At 38.2% G+C, this 15538-nt stretch overlaps 1 protein-coding gene across 1 annotated transcript; it reads left to right on the top strand.

The window, feature by feature from the left end:
- The first annotated feature begins 1098 nt into the window (after positions 1 to 1098).
- On the top strand, positions 1099 to 15243 carry LOC128857561 (uncharacterized). Its single transcript, XM_054093313.1, has 2 exons — positions 1099 to 2004; positions 15076 to 15243. Exons 1-2 carry the CDS (start codon positions 1099 to 1101, stop codon positions 15241 to 15243), a joined length of 1074 nt encoding a protein of 357 aa, XP_053949288.1.
- Positions 15244 to 15538: the final 295 nt, after the last annotated feature.

The following is a 15538-nucleotide window of genomic DNA, read 5'->3' as shown; positions in this document are numbered from 1 at the left end:
GCTTACAAACGAAAAGTTACCGAACGAGCGCATACGGGACGTATAATTAATGGTTTTCAACTTTTACTCGATATTTCCTGTTCGGTGTTTATTATATACACATACATATTTATGCGCATATATACACAGACGCACATACCTACTAATGGCTGCTGCACAAACGTTTCGTAATACTGCTCGACTCTTGAGCGCATTCTGCAAATGTGTCTGCATTGGCGAGTGTGTGTGTGTAAGTGTGAATGTGCAAGTGCTGCATCTCTCTGCTTTAGAGTTTTTGGCTGTCTGTTTGTATGAATGTCTGCATTGGCATGTTTATGTAACTGTGTAAGTAAGTTTATTTATTTGTCTGCGTCTATGTCTGCGTGCCTTGCACTGACTTAGCGTACAGCTGCCGACTGGCGTACGTGTCGCGCAATTTTTTTTTCTTTTTTTTTGTCCCCCTTCAACTCAATGCTGCATATTTTTGGGCACCGCTTTGTATGCCGTTGAAATTTTTTTACAGGACTTTTCTTTTTCAGCAGCCAATGTTGCTGATGTTGCTGTTGCCGGCGCCGTGCCACCACTTGTCCGTTTTATGTGCCTCAGATCTGCTGTTCCTTCTTCTTGCTACCTCACCCACCGTTCTCACCTTTGTCTCATCACTACCTCTTTTTTTCGCCCCTCTTCTACTTCACGCGTTTCAACAGCGAAGCCAAGCATTTTAATATGCGCTTGAAATGTTGTTGACCTTATTCGCATGCTTAGCTTTGCTTGGCTGGACCGTTGCAGTGGGCTCGGTAGGCAGTGCGGTTGGGAGGCTGATTGAATGCAAACCAAATGCAGACCGTCGCCGTTAACTCTTCGTGTGTCTTTTCTTTTTGCTTTGCAATACCAAAAGTAACATAATTTTGCTGCAAAAATGTTTAAATCTTTAAAACTACCACTCGCAGTGCATACATACGAATGCGCTTATGTGCATGCTCAATTAATGAGCGTAGGACCAGTGTTTACCAGGTAGTACCACCTCACAAGAAAAAAAGTTCGCCAACACCCCTGACGAACGCACTTAAAAAACAGTCAGACAATTGGACAAGACGTACAAGCAAGGACGAACTGAAGATGACGGGGTCACCCTCAGAGGATGAGCTCTTGGCCTCCAGCCAAGAAACAGTTGAGGGCAAAGCTGTGGGCCACAGTACGCCAACAACTATAAATCAACCCATAACATCCGCTCAAGCCATGGGGCAAAATCGTGGTAATAAAGGTCCCTCGAGGTATAAACTTTTCCAGAGGTCTCTCGCTATCCTTGGCAGGATTCGGAAAAACGAGACCGAAGGTAAAGTTCATCCCAAAGATGAGACCGACAAGGCAAGATGTCAAAAGGTGGTTGATGAATACTTGGCATTCCAAGCCGCCAACAGGACAGATGTCAAAAAACGAAACCACTCACATGACGAAACTGGGAAGGTAACAAAGAAGCACAAGATATCGGATCAGGGTGCAGTTGCCTTCAAACCTATCAAGCGATTTAGTGAGGTGGCACGGGACCATCTCCAAATGGCATTGATAGACGAAACCTCTAACGCCGGAAAACCAGTGCTTGACAAATGGTCAGAAATTGAGGCACGGTTGTCTCGCATAGTCGTTGACCATGTCATGGCGAACCCGGAGGGCCAAACACCAGGTCTCGACTCGGTGGAGGTAGTCCGCGGTTACCGAGTCATTAAATGCGATGACCAATTCTCACTGCATTTCTTGACAAACGTGATTGGTAAAATCCAGAAGAGCTGGGAAGGCTTGAAACTCAAGCTAATTCCGGCTAGCGAGATTCCACGAAGGCCGAGGGCTCGCATCTGGGTACCACACATGGAGTTTGATGCCAATCAACTAATCCCCTACCTTGAGGCGCATAATCGCTCGGTGCCGATGACCGATTGGTCGATCATCAAAGCGGAGGCTCCGCAAAGGCACAGCAGGTCATTCCTCCTTCTAATTACAGAAGAGAGTCTGGAACCACTGGAGAAAGTGGGAAACAAACTTCTGTTTGGGATCAGGAAGACCCAGCTGAAGATATTCCGTTCTGCAAACCCGGAAGAGGAGCAGGATGAGGTCGTTTGGTGCCAACGAACTGCTGACTGGCATGCAGCTAGATGACGCCGAGTCCGAAAAAGGAAACCAATAAATATGGGTTTAAAGGTTGTCCAAATTAATCTGCGGAGGAGGACGTGGACATCGCAATAATTCAGGAACCTTGAGTGCGGAGCACCGAGGTGAAAGGGTTCACTGGGAAAACCTACAATATCTACTATAAACGGATAGAAGGTAATCCCAGAACATGTATTATAGCTAAAAAACATTTAAACACATTTTTAATTCCATTATATAGTTCACAGGATGTGACGGCTGTTGAGGTGGAAGCCACTGACGGAGTCAGAATAACGCTTGCCTCTATATACATGGCAGGAAAACCCGAACAAAACCCTGCTTCTTGGATGCGATGCCAATGCAAGGCATGCTCTATGGGGAAGCTCCGAAACAAACGACCGAGGTGAGTCTCTTTATGATTTCATAATTAACACTAACTTGTCGGTATGTAACAGGGGTAACACTCCCACTTTCACCTTTCCAAGTACGGAGTACTTCAGGGGATGGGAGGAAGTGATCGATGTTACCCTAATGTCTGAAAACAGTTCAGCAAGGTTAGACAATTGGAGGGTCTCTGATAAAAGGTATTTTTCGGATCACAGCTGGATCCTGTACGATCTGGATCATAATGTTGATCCGCCCTTACCGTATAGGAATCCACTAAAAACCAACTGGAAAAGGTTCAGAAACATAGTCAATAAAAGGATAGGAGAGATTCCCATCCACAAAATCACTCTCACCGAAAACCTTGAGAGTAGGGTCACAACACTGGAGATGGCGTTTAGTAGGGCCTACAAAACGTCCTGCCCCATAAAATTTAGCAAAATATCCCATCCCCCTTGGTGGAGCAGTGAGCTCTCAAAACTAAGGGAAAAATCTAGATCAACATTTAACCTCAGCTACTCGACAGGAAATTGGCAATTGTACAAAGAGAGTCAGAGACAGTACAAGAAGGCAATTAGGGCCGGGCCGCCAAGAAAGAGAGCTGGAGCGAATTTTGTTCGTCAATCGAATCCACCACGGATTCTGCCAGGCTTAGCCGTGTTCTGTCCAAAGATCATTCAATGACTTCTTGGGTCAAGAAGCCTGATGGTACTTGGACAGCTACGACAGAGGAATCGCTAGAACTTCTGCTAAACACGCATTTCCCGGGGTGCAGCGTCCACGAAAGTGGGAGGGGAAGTATCAGGCGGAGCCAATATAATCCACAGCACCTCGCAAAAGAAATAATTACAAAGGAGAAAGTTGCATGGGCAATTAAATCTTTTTCACCTTTTAAATCTCCGGGGCCAGATGGGATCATCCCAAAGATGTTACAGGAAACCTTGGACTGTATCCTACCATGGCTAGAGGAAATTTTTAAAGCGTGTTTAAACCTAGGTCATATTCCAGATAGTTGGAAACTAGTCAAGGTCGTCTTCATTCCAAAAATAGGCAGGAGGGGACATGAATCAGCGAAGGACTATAGGCCAATCAGTCTTTCGCCTTTCCTGTTAAAAACCTTTGAAAGACTTTTGGATATATATCTTAGAAGCTCTTTGGAGAGCTCTGGTATATCTACTGCACAACATGCGTACCTTAAAGGCAAATCTACGGAGACGGCGCTTCACGAGGTAATCCGAACAATAGAGGGCTCTCTCGAGAACAAACATTATACCATGGCGGCTTTCTTGGATATAGAAGGCGCCTTTAACAATGTTAGTACAGATGCGATCCAACGGGCGTTGATAGACTTAGAGGTGGACAATTACATCAGTAATTGGGTCATCTCTATGCTAGAAACCAGGATCATCAAAGCTAATATGGGTAATATCAGTATAACCAAGAAGGTCCACAGAGGCACCCCACAGGGGGGAGTATTGTCTCCACTTCTCTGGTTATGCGTTATTAGCAAAATCTTAACAAAACTTAATAGAGGTGGGGTAAAAGCGGTGGCGTACGCTGATGATGTGGTGTTAATGGCGTCAGGACTGTATCATAATACGATCAATGGGATCATCCAAAGGGCATTAGGCGAGCTTAACTCAACGTCAAACTCAAAAGCACTTGGTATTAAGATCAGACACCTTTACTGGCTTTTAAATCGTCCTTCCCAAGTTTCTGTGGAAAGGAAATTGCTCTTATACTCAGCAGTTCTAAAACCCGTATGGACATATGGTATTCAACTTTGGGGCACTGCGGCAAACTCCAATATTGAAATTTTACAACAATTTCAGTCAAAAACATTAAGAATGATCACCAACTCGGCTTTGTAAACAAGCAAATTGCTATATCTGGAGATTGGAAAACCCACACCCTTCTAAAAACTCTATTTCAGTCACCACAGAGCGCTAAAGAGGAATCATATACGATTTTTATGGCTGGAAGTTTTAAAGCATGGGCTTAGACGATCTTCCGATTCATCAGGAAGGTGCCTCACTCTATAACTGAACTTTCGCGAGCCAATTTGATAATTGTGTTATCAGCTACCTCGGCGTTATCAATTGGTCACGAGCAGCGATTTGACGCCATTAGACTATTTTGTAGGGTGTTGCGAAAACCGATATTATGCAAACAATCTATTAACGTTTCATGCCCTTAAGGAGAATATCGAGCAAGCTGTTGATGAGATAGAGCCAGAAAACGTTGCCTTGAAAAGCGGGTTAACAGTATGTGCTACTGCAAAGCGAACCGCGCGTCAGATGAATAAAATCGTGCGCCATAAATAAGGGGACTGTTTGCTTTTTCGAATAGACCAATAAAGATATTTGTACATTTCTTTTAATTTTAGAGAGAAACACGCTATGAATAACCTTTGGCATATGACTTTTGCAGACTTTACTTAAAATATGTAGGGTTTACTTATTTAATGAATATTATAATGTGACTTGTTGATAAAAATCGTTAGTATTAACTAGTTTTTTTTTTCTCAAACAACAGAATGGTATCAAACAGAATGCACATATTTTCTACGCTGAAAGTTCGTTCTTTGCTGTCCCTTTAAATATCTAAATTTCTTTCAAGTAACTTAAATCGCCGCAGAAAAACACTTGAAACTTTATTAATTTTCGTTTTAATTAAAAATATACACTTTGTTTTAGGATTTACGTTCACGCCTTCAAGTTTCCGTCTTTCAACCGTCATCTATCCGCGGGCACGCACAGCAGGTGAGCGACGTTCATGGCGACCCATGTCCGAAAGCACGTCATTAAGTTCGCACAGTAAGTTTGTGATTTACTCCCACTCTAACAAATTTCTTATAATCCTTCTCGTCCTCTACCTCACGCAAAGGCAGGCGCTCACTGTTGTAATTGTAAAAAGCGAAGGTTGTAATTTTTTTTTATAAGTATTTAACCCCTACTTTGCGTTCTACTCTACTATCTCCCTTCTTCAGTCCAGTGAAACGTTTGCCTTCAAGGGCGCTACTATAATAACTGAGAAACTTATTCAAAATGAAAACCTCATAAAAAGCTTGAATTCACTTCGCTCCAACTAAAAGATGGTGGAGTCATAAACAATAAAAATAAATCCCTTAACATTTCTTCTACCACAAAAAAAAAAAAAAAGAAACCAACAATACAACAAAAACGACGACTGAGCAACACCAACAAGAATGACAAAAACAACAAGAAGACCAAATTCAACAATCAAAATGAAATACAAGTAAATGAAGTAAAGAAAAGCTTTGCTGAGCAGCGGTTACACAGCGAATGCAATCAAGCGTTGCAAAGCGGCCCAAAGTCCCACAAATGCGCCAGGTAGGCAATCGGCCAGCTGGACAAACGTTCACAGCACAACTGTAAAACCGGAGCCACCGTTCAGGAACTCAAGTTAAAATTGAAGCACAGAAGTCCAGCAGATCAACGGCACTCGCTTCAGTAGTTGCGTTGTTAAGTTCGTTGCGCTGCGTTGCGGTTTTTCACTTGTTCAATTTGAGCAGCTACCGGCAACTTCATCCATTCGCTCGTTCGTCGGTCTGTCGGTTGTTGGTCGTTGGTTTATCCTTTGGTTGCTGGTTTGGACACACTGTGGATTATTATTATTATTATGACGTGGTTTTTGTGTAATTGTGTGTGTGTGTGGGTGTGTGTGAACGTCTACTTTTTTTTGGATTTGTGTGTGCTTCCAGCTGTTTTGATAAAGTTTTCACAGTTTCCACGCAGGTGCATTTACGCGCCATTCAATCGCTTTGCAGTCGGTGTTGCTGCTATTGTAAATATGTATATGTGGATGTATGTGTGCAAACTCATGTTGCTATGAAAATGGCAAGAAAACTGCTGTGTTAACTTTTTCGTGCAAAACTCTGATATCGCATGTGTTGGGCGTGTAGCATTGTAAAGTGCTGCCGATTTGGTAGAAACCCACATATACACACACACATACACCTGTACATATATTATATGAATCGAAACATATTTATGATTTCGGATTAGCTTTATTTATATGCACAATCAGGTGAAAAATAAGTTAGAATGGAAGGTAAACGTTCAATTTCCATCCACACCCACATGAGCCATGTAACAGCAGCTGATTTTAGAAAAACCGCTAAAATGATTTCAATCACCTATTTTTGTAGGAGCAAGTTGCTGCTTTTTAAAACTTCAAAATATCAAAGTCTCGTTAAAAAAGAAAAAAAAGACTTTAAGTTTAATTTTTGGCACAGCATTTCTTCGATGGAGTCCAGCAGAAGGCTTCCTTCCACGCTTCTAGTGCATAAATAATTGTACTTAGATGAATGCACACTACCTACTTATATGAGCACATAAAAATATTAGTAAAAAAAAATTTCTCCAAAAAGCGACGTCATAAAAAATATCCAGCTATCAAAATATTCAAAAGGTTTGCAACTTTTATCGTGGGTCCTCTTACTGAATTCCCTTGCGAATATTTGTTATTAAAAGGCATTATTAAGGAAAATGAAATTACTGATGAGCTTGCCAGGAAGGGGACTGAATTGGCTTCAGAGACCTCCTACCCAGTCATTAGCATCCCCATGACAGTTGTTAAATGAGAACTGCACAAATGATTTCTCAGGAAAGCGCATCATGTGCTATTTCAAAAACCCCTTGGCCCCAGTACAATATACGAAGAACTCAGAAAGTCCTTTGGACTCCTCGCCATTGAATTTTCAAACTCGTGGCTGTGTTTACCGGTCACTGAACGATCGGCATACACGCTGAAAAGCTAGGGTTACCATTTAATCCCCATTGCAGAAGCTGTCGGGACCTTTCAGAGAAGAAGATTGTTGAGCATTTTCTCTGTAAATGTCCGGGTTTGACAGCTAGACAACTAATGTCACTGGAAGCTGCTTTCTTCGACAGCCTGGGGCAGTGCGCCAACCTAAATCCAATCAATCTTCTCCATCATAACAACAGTTCTGGCTGGCTGTATATATCTGCCTGTTGGAGGTCTCATATTGGTATCCAAACGGCGATTCAGTGCTACTTGACGAGTGACTGGCACTTCAACCATTTTACCTACCTACCTAGGCATTATTAAATTTTGTTTTTCTTTTTTTGAGTAAAAATCATCTTCAAGGACGAAGCCAAATTTTTAGCTCAGCCGCTGTGTCAACAAACAAAATTTCCATTATTTGGTTTGAATATCCTCCAAAAGTATTCGACGAAGCATCAACACGCCTAGGAAAATTGTCTTATAGGCATCATCGGACTTTGAGTGGTTTTCCATAATTCGAAATCAATCAAAAACGTGTGTCAAGTATAGCTTTTGTTTGCCGCAATAAATGTTGTTGTCGGGTTGTATAGAATGCTCTATAGAAATTGTTCGACAGCACATTTGCTCTCGTTTTGCCTTTCCACATCTATCAACCGCAACAAAGAGTAAGTTAAAATTTGAAATATATTTATGATTTTAAGTGATTGTTTTTTCATACATAAAATATGTACTCGTATATACTTACAGTCAGAGCATTAAAGCTATGTTTTCTTTTCTTCTCAAATGTATGTGCTCACTTCTACATAATTTAGTAAGTGCAAATCTGTACCATCGACGGCTCCAATAACTGGAATGAATAGAAGTCAGAACGGTTAAATAGCTCATTTACGAATATACCTCTAGAAAAATTATATTTTTCATAGACCCACTCTTTACAGAACTGGAAGTTGTTTTCATAAATTATACAGTAGTTACATACGAGTGGAAGATCTTCCATGGATGACAACTTGTTGCAGAAGATCTTCGACAGAGTACTTGGTCCCTTGGGTGGTTCCTCGTATTTGCCATTGGTAAACGTCACCTGCTAATATTTCCAGTGTTGCTGCTAGTCTCAGGTTGGGAGAAATATTAGTTTAGGCAAAGAGAAATCTATTATTCAGTCCATAAGTTCGTCCGTTTATCTTTTCCTTCATTATTTACAATGTCTTCTAAACGTTCAGGCAAATTTTTGATTTCCTGCTCAAACAATTTTTTGACCTTGGAGCCAAAATACGCTTCGATATCCCTTTTTATAGCTTCTTTTGAGGAGTAGTTCTTGTTACTCATATGGGATTGAAGTCCGCGGAAAATGTGATAATCACAAGGGGCGGAGAGTATGGCGGATGTGGCATTAGCTCCAATCCGAGCTCGTTTAGCTTGCCTAATGTTTGCCTTGCGGTATGAGGTCTTGCGTTGTCGTGGTGAAACAAAAAAAAGCTGAGAACACACATTCACTCTCTGCTGAAGGTTGGTGACGGAAAGTCTATGCGGAACCCATTTTCCCAGCTTTGAAACCTTTCCTAACTGAACCAGGTGCCTGTGAACTGTTCTATGCGATGAATTTAACCTCTGAACTATCATATCGACAGTCAAATTTGGCTTAGCTTCCACGAGTTCGATCAAGGCGTCGGAGTTAAATACTTCAGGATGACCAGCGCGCGGGGCATCCTCCACGACGCAGTTACCACATGGTATCCTGTGTTTATTTCTGCAGTAGCAGTTGTTGCATTTTTACCACTTTTATAAAAAAAATACAAAAGTGACACGTTCGAAGATTCCATTTTATTTTTTAACAACACGTGCTTCTATCCGCGATTAGAATCACTTGTTGAATGCACAATTTATCAAAGAAAATATAAATAGTTGTGTTATATTCCGCGAATAATTTTTTGTATGCAAAAATCGTTCAAAAGTTAAATTATGGGTAAAATACGCACGAACTTATGGACTGACCTGATATTTTATGGTCGATTTTTAGCCCCTGGGTGATGCTACAACTATCAAATTTAATTATTTCTGTGATTTTATCGACATTGTGGACAGTATTGACACTTTCTTCAACATCAAAAATACCTGAACGGAATCAACGAAACCAAAATTGCACGTAATTAGCTGTTACAGTATTGGCACCATAAACACCATTCACATTTTTCAGCGGCCTGGCTTCCAAAGGCGAAAAGTCAATGAAAAACAATAAAATGTTCCGAGTTTTCTCTTTCTTGACTTCGACTGTTAGCACCCTGTAAGTAAAATATTTTTTTAGTGAGAAATGTGACAAATGTTTTTTAATTACAATAGTAAAAAGGTTATCGAAAAACAAATTTGGATGATTAATTTTGCGCTACTGGTATCCTTCTATTCTCCTTCTTCTTAATTGGCGCGATAACCGCTTACGCGATTTTGGCCGAGTTTAACAAAGCACGCCATTTGTTTCTTTCTCGTGCTAACCGGTGCCAATTGGGCACAGTGAGGCCAAGGAGGCCTTCCTCTTCATCTGCTACCACCAGCTGGTACTTCTATTACTTGCAGAGTTTTTCGCACCAAAAACGTCCGATATCAAAAAATAACGCCAATTACACATTTTTCACTTTCAAACGACTCGATATTTTTACATATTTCACACAACTATTGGCAACTGAGAAGCACTTTCAAAACACTTCTTAAAATATCGAAATAGGGAAATCAAAACGGGTTCGTTCTATTTCTAGCGAAAAGTCAATTATGAAATCGTTTCTCTCCATACTTATTAGATACCATTTTAAATGTGAAACTTTCATTGCAGCATAATCACATAGAATAGGATATAAATCAAAAAAGTCGAAATTAAAAAATTAAAAATAAAAAAATGTTTCCCGCCCTTTCGGCGAAAAACACTGAGAAAATTATACACAAAATTTGTATTTCTTTACATTTTCTTATTTACTTCCAATTCAAAATAGAAATACTTGAGCAAAAAAGGAAATTTTCGAGTCCCTATACCGTGGCAGCAATTTAACATTTGTTGTCCTTTTTTAAATAATTTTTTATATTAATTTTCTGTAGTCTTCAGTAAATTTGATCAAAATCGAATAGTTTCCGCTTTTAGGCGGGTATACTTGACTGGGCTTGTCCCATACGCAAACTGTAGTACAAGCAAGATGATTCTACATACTACAACAACTACTACTACTACTGCAATTCAATGCTCGAAATCGTGTAGAACAAATTGAACGGCTTGGCATCTCTCGATTATTTTCTCTGAACCTACGTGACGTATACTCGGCCAACGCTAACAAGCCAACCACTTTGGGCATCTTCTAATCCAACTTTTAAGTCGCTATTGCCGGAATAACGTCGCTCGTTTAGTATCGAATTTTCAAATAATTCAGCGAGCCTTTGAAGCACTTCCAGTGAAGCTGACACAGTCATTTTAATGTGACTTCAAAACAAAACCAAAATCAATTTGATATATCACACCATTGCTGTTTCGCAAGACACTCGAAAACTCAAACGAATGAAGACCAGAATTGTTTAAGTCCTTGAATGTTATATAATCTTAATTTATTTATTCATTTCATCAGATTCTACACTTACTCTCTTAATTACTACATTTTTCTTGTACAAATCATTCCATAAAATAACAAATTTCATTGAATCTCAACCGCGCAATAGCTCGGAGAATATCAATAAAAAGCGATGCAAGCATAATAAAATAGCCGGCGGTATGGCGCATTCAAGAAACGTACCGAAACTAGTAAAAAGTGTATCCAATATGCCGCCGTGAAATGAAAAAAACGCTTATAACAACAGTGTAAGTTAAACAGCTGCTAGTTGGAGTTAAACTCTAAAACTGACGTGGGTATATTGGCAAATAGTTTCTAATGTTTCCCTAGAAAATGAAAGAAAACTTTTGTCCGAGTTAAAAAAGTAGTCAGTGGAGAAGAAAAAATGTTCAAGTTTTCTACGAGTGCACTGTATTTCAATTTATTTTTCTATTCTTAAAAACCAAATGAGCTCACCCCGAAGTTATCCTCGATTTGTTTAATCTCACTAAGCTAATCCATTGGTCAGGCGGAGAATCATGCCTAAATAGAAATAAGAAACTTTTTTTTTTAATTGCTCATAACTTAGTCAAAAATAAATCGATTTGAATGATTCCAGGTTCAAAATGATCGTCATTACTTGCACAAGCGACTTCATGTACAAACAATAGCAAAAAAGTAGTAAAACAGGTTTTTTACTCAAAAATTCATTACTTAAAAACAACTCATTTTAGCTACTGGGCATTCAACTCAATAGAAGTTTGAGATGACCTTTTGATTTGGAAAAAGTTAAAAAAAAATACACTTTTTGAAATATTAAATTTCGAAAAAATTGCAATTTGTTTTTTTTTTTTGCAAAATGAAAAATGTTCAACTACTTTTTTGCAATTGTTTCTACATGAGGTCGCTTGTGCAAGTAATGACGATAATTTTGAACGCAGAGTCATTAAAATTGGTTCCGTTTTGACTAAGTTATGAGCATTTAAAAAAAAAAATATAATTAAAAAAATCGATTTTGAGACGAAAAACAAAATTGCCGATAAATCTTGAAAAATAATTTTTTCGGGCGAACAAAAAAATACGTGTCTCATTATTTTGACCAGAGAGCAACTTATTTGAGTTACATCGAAATCGAAGAACATGACCCGAATAGCCCGGTTGAATTGAAATGGAAAGGATCGATAGTCAACACAATAACAGGTTTTGACATAAACATAAATAAAAATGTCGCAGGGATTTCTAAGAGCCTGTTTAAGCATATACTAATTCTTAAATTTATGATTTATGTAGATGATTTTACAATATATTTTTCACACTACAAATGCACTAAGAGGATTACCACTGCCTGTCGAGTGGTGACCGATAATGGGACAAATTTCTATACTATTTTTAAAGTAAACGACATGCCACACACAAACATCATTGCTTACGACGTCCTACTTGAAACAAGCTTAGTGTAGACTAGATATGCTAATATTAGCGGAAAATTTTGATCCCGGCGTTTCGGGATATTTGGACATAATTTATTTAATATAAGTAAAGATCTAATAATAATTAATGGTAAATTGATTTTAAGTATCAAATAAATATTTTCTCATACAGACAAATCTTAAAGTTGTAATTGTTTAAATTGTGTTATTCAAGAACGCGAAATAGGAGTTAGTTTTGAAAGTATCATAATAAGGTATGAAGAAAAAAAAATTAAATTAAATTACACAAAAAACCTGTGCATGTTTACATATTTAGAATAAACCCCGTTCACATACAATGTATATAATATTCCTTAGCATAGTTTCTCTTGGCTTTCACTATACAATACGTTTCGTGAGGAACCAACACTGGTTTCTAAATTGGCAATATTCAATTCTAGATGTTAGCAGAACAAAAACGGAAATTTTTTATTCGAGCCACAGAACAGTGCCTGTCGATTCAATAAGGTTTTTGAGCAAATTGTAAGAACATATATCGCACATACACGTGTATGTATGCATATGATTAAATAATTAAAAATAAAAATAAGAAAAACACAAAAGCTTACTCTGTTCGTCTGAATTTTACACATGCATACATAAATATTAATTATTCAGTTTTTAATTCAAACCAATTTACACTATATTGAACGATTATAAGTAAATTAAAAAAAGAGGTTGTCTGTAAAGTCGGTTTACTGACGATAGTTTAACGTGATAACGTCATAAGGAAATACTGATGTAAGGGTTGCAATTTTCAAAACAAAATTTTAATTTTATTTGTTTGATAGATATTTTTTATGGATATAGGGGAGGGGGTAAATGGAATTGCAATGGAATAGGTCAAGTTACATTTACACAAACGTGAAAAATGACGAAACATTTATCAAATTCATGAAAGATATCTTCAATTTCGATTGTGCATCAGACGTTAATAAGTCAACAACACTAGGAGGCACCATCATCGATTTGCCTTTTTCAAGACACTTTACACTCGAAACACTCCCTTTCATTTCCTACTTTTTCTATCATCGTCCTATTCTCAACAGAGAAATGGTTCATTACCATGCACACAGGAAGAAGGCATATGCAAATACAAATACGTGAATTTATATATGTACATATGCGCATATACATACATATATACGCTCACTTAAGTAGGAGAGAGCAAGATGTCGAACGTTGCCGTTCGTTTGCTTCGTTCGTTCCGCGCTTTCGCTTGCAGTTCATTCAAGGTAACGGCAATGAGCAAGGTAACGACAAATGAGCAAAGTAACGACAAATGAGCAAGGTAACGACACATTTTTTCGTGCGTGCAGCCGGCTAAATCGAATTATAAGACGTTATCACGTCAAAAATGCCTGGGAAATGAAAGCGGTTTTGTTTTGTAATAAACAAGTTTTTACTTCTATCAATTCGATGTTTCAAATTTGACTTGACTTCAAAACACACCAACCTCCCGATTACAATATCACGGGATTGACATCCCTGTTGGATACATGCATGGAAAATCTTAAAATATAATGATACACACAAATACTTTTACATGCATTTGTGCATGTGTTGACTTAGCTGAGCTAAATCCGTTTTGTAAATATGTGCAAAAATTTATGGATTAGGGCAGGATTAAACTCTTAAGTTCCTCTAATACACGTCCAATCAATCTAATTCTGTTATCCCATTTTACTTTTTCAATAAACCAGTTACTTACTACAAAAACTATGTGGTAAAAAATAATTTCTTACTCAAATTTTCCGTTCGACTAATAATTCTGACTAATTTTATATTGAAAGAAAAAAAAACCCCCATCTAAATAAATATTTTAATTTTGCAATAAATCAAGTGACGAACATTTGAAATTCTTGTAAGCAATTTGCTGCTCTTATTATTTGTTTTTTAATCTTTTAACGTTTCCTTTATATGTAATGGGTGTGATTTTTCGAACTCATGTACAGACTTACGCCTGCATATATACACGGTGAAGTCCAAAATAAACAAGTCTGGTGTCATAACACTATTTTTGATGGCGCCATCTTTTTAATGAGTTACATCCCTAGCTGACTTCCAGTGAAAGCTTGGCGACATTCGATTTAGTGGAACAGAAGTTATTGCGTCTAAAGTGTCAGTAAGTTTGTGTGATCGGTACAAGAATGAGTTTCGAACAAAGAGCTAACATCAAGTTTTGTTTTAAAATCCGTAAAACGTTTAGCGAATTATTTGATTTTATGAAAAACGTTTATGGTGATTGCCTATTTCGTCCTCGAGTTCATGAGTGATTTACACGTTTCAGAGATGGTTGTGAGCACATATATGACAATGAACATGCGGGCCGCCTAAAATCAGTAATCACCGAAAACTCCGTCGATATTGTTTGTAAATTTATCAGAAATGGAAATTCATGGAATCAGAGTTGAATGCCTCAACAACATCGATTTATCGCATTTTAACTGAGCATTTGTGCACGTTGCACAAGTTAACCTTCCTATACCCGCGCGTTGGTCTGTGAGACCGAGAAAATGATTTTACGTAATATAAATTTTTGTTTTTCCAGAAACTCTACAAAGTTGAATTTACTGCTAGCTTCCGGTTTTCTTGCAAGCTCTATATTAGTGTTGATTTGGCGTTTGCACTAGACAGGAGTGTTGGTGATTTTTATAAAAATTGGTCTGTGAGACCGACGCGAGTATATGTGTAATTTTTTGTGAAGTTAAAGCAGTTATTTCGTTTTTTGTTTCTTTCTTATTTTTTTACGTTTTACTATTTTGCAGGTTCTTTTTAATATTATAATGAATGAAGAGCAAGTCAGACTACTTTTGGAGGAAAAAAATTCGACTTCTGATTATGAGGATGAAAATGACAGCGACGTTGAAGACTTTGTTGCAGGAGATGTAGAAAGTTGTGATACCGAGCAAGCAGATGATGAAGGAGTTGAATGAGGACGAGGAGTTGAATGAGATAGATGGTAGAGAATATTATCTTGGTAAAGATGGACACACTAGGTGGAATAATGATGCTCCGTCAAATCGTGTAAGACGTCTCGCTAGGAATATAGTCACTCAACTGCCAGGGCCTAGAAAAGCTGCAAAAAACTTGAAGGAAATAGGCGATGTTTGGAGATTATTTTTTACTGAAGTTGTTATAAATCGTATTGTAAAGTGTACTAATGAACATATTGATCTCATAAAACCTAATTTTTCAAGAGATAGCGACTGTACCTATACAGGCAACATA

This window comes from Anastrepha ludens, chromosome 3, assembly GCF_028408465.1.
Source record: "Anastrepha ludens isolate Willacy chromosome 3, idAnaLude1.1, whole genome shotgun sequence".
Classification (NCBI taxonomy): Eukaryota; Metazoa; Arthropoda; class Insecta; order Diptera; family Tephritidae; genus Anastrepha; species Anastrepha ludens.
Note: the sequence above shows the minus strand (reverse complement) of the source record. Positions and strands in the feature narration are given on the sequence as shown.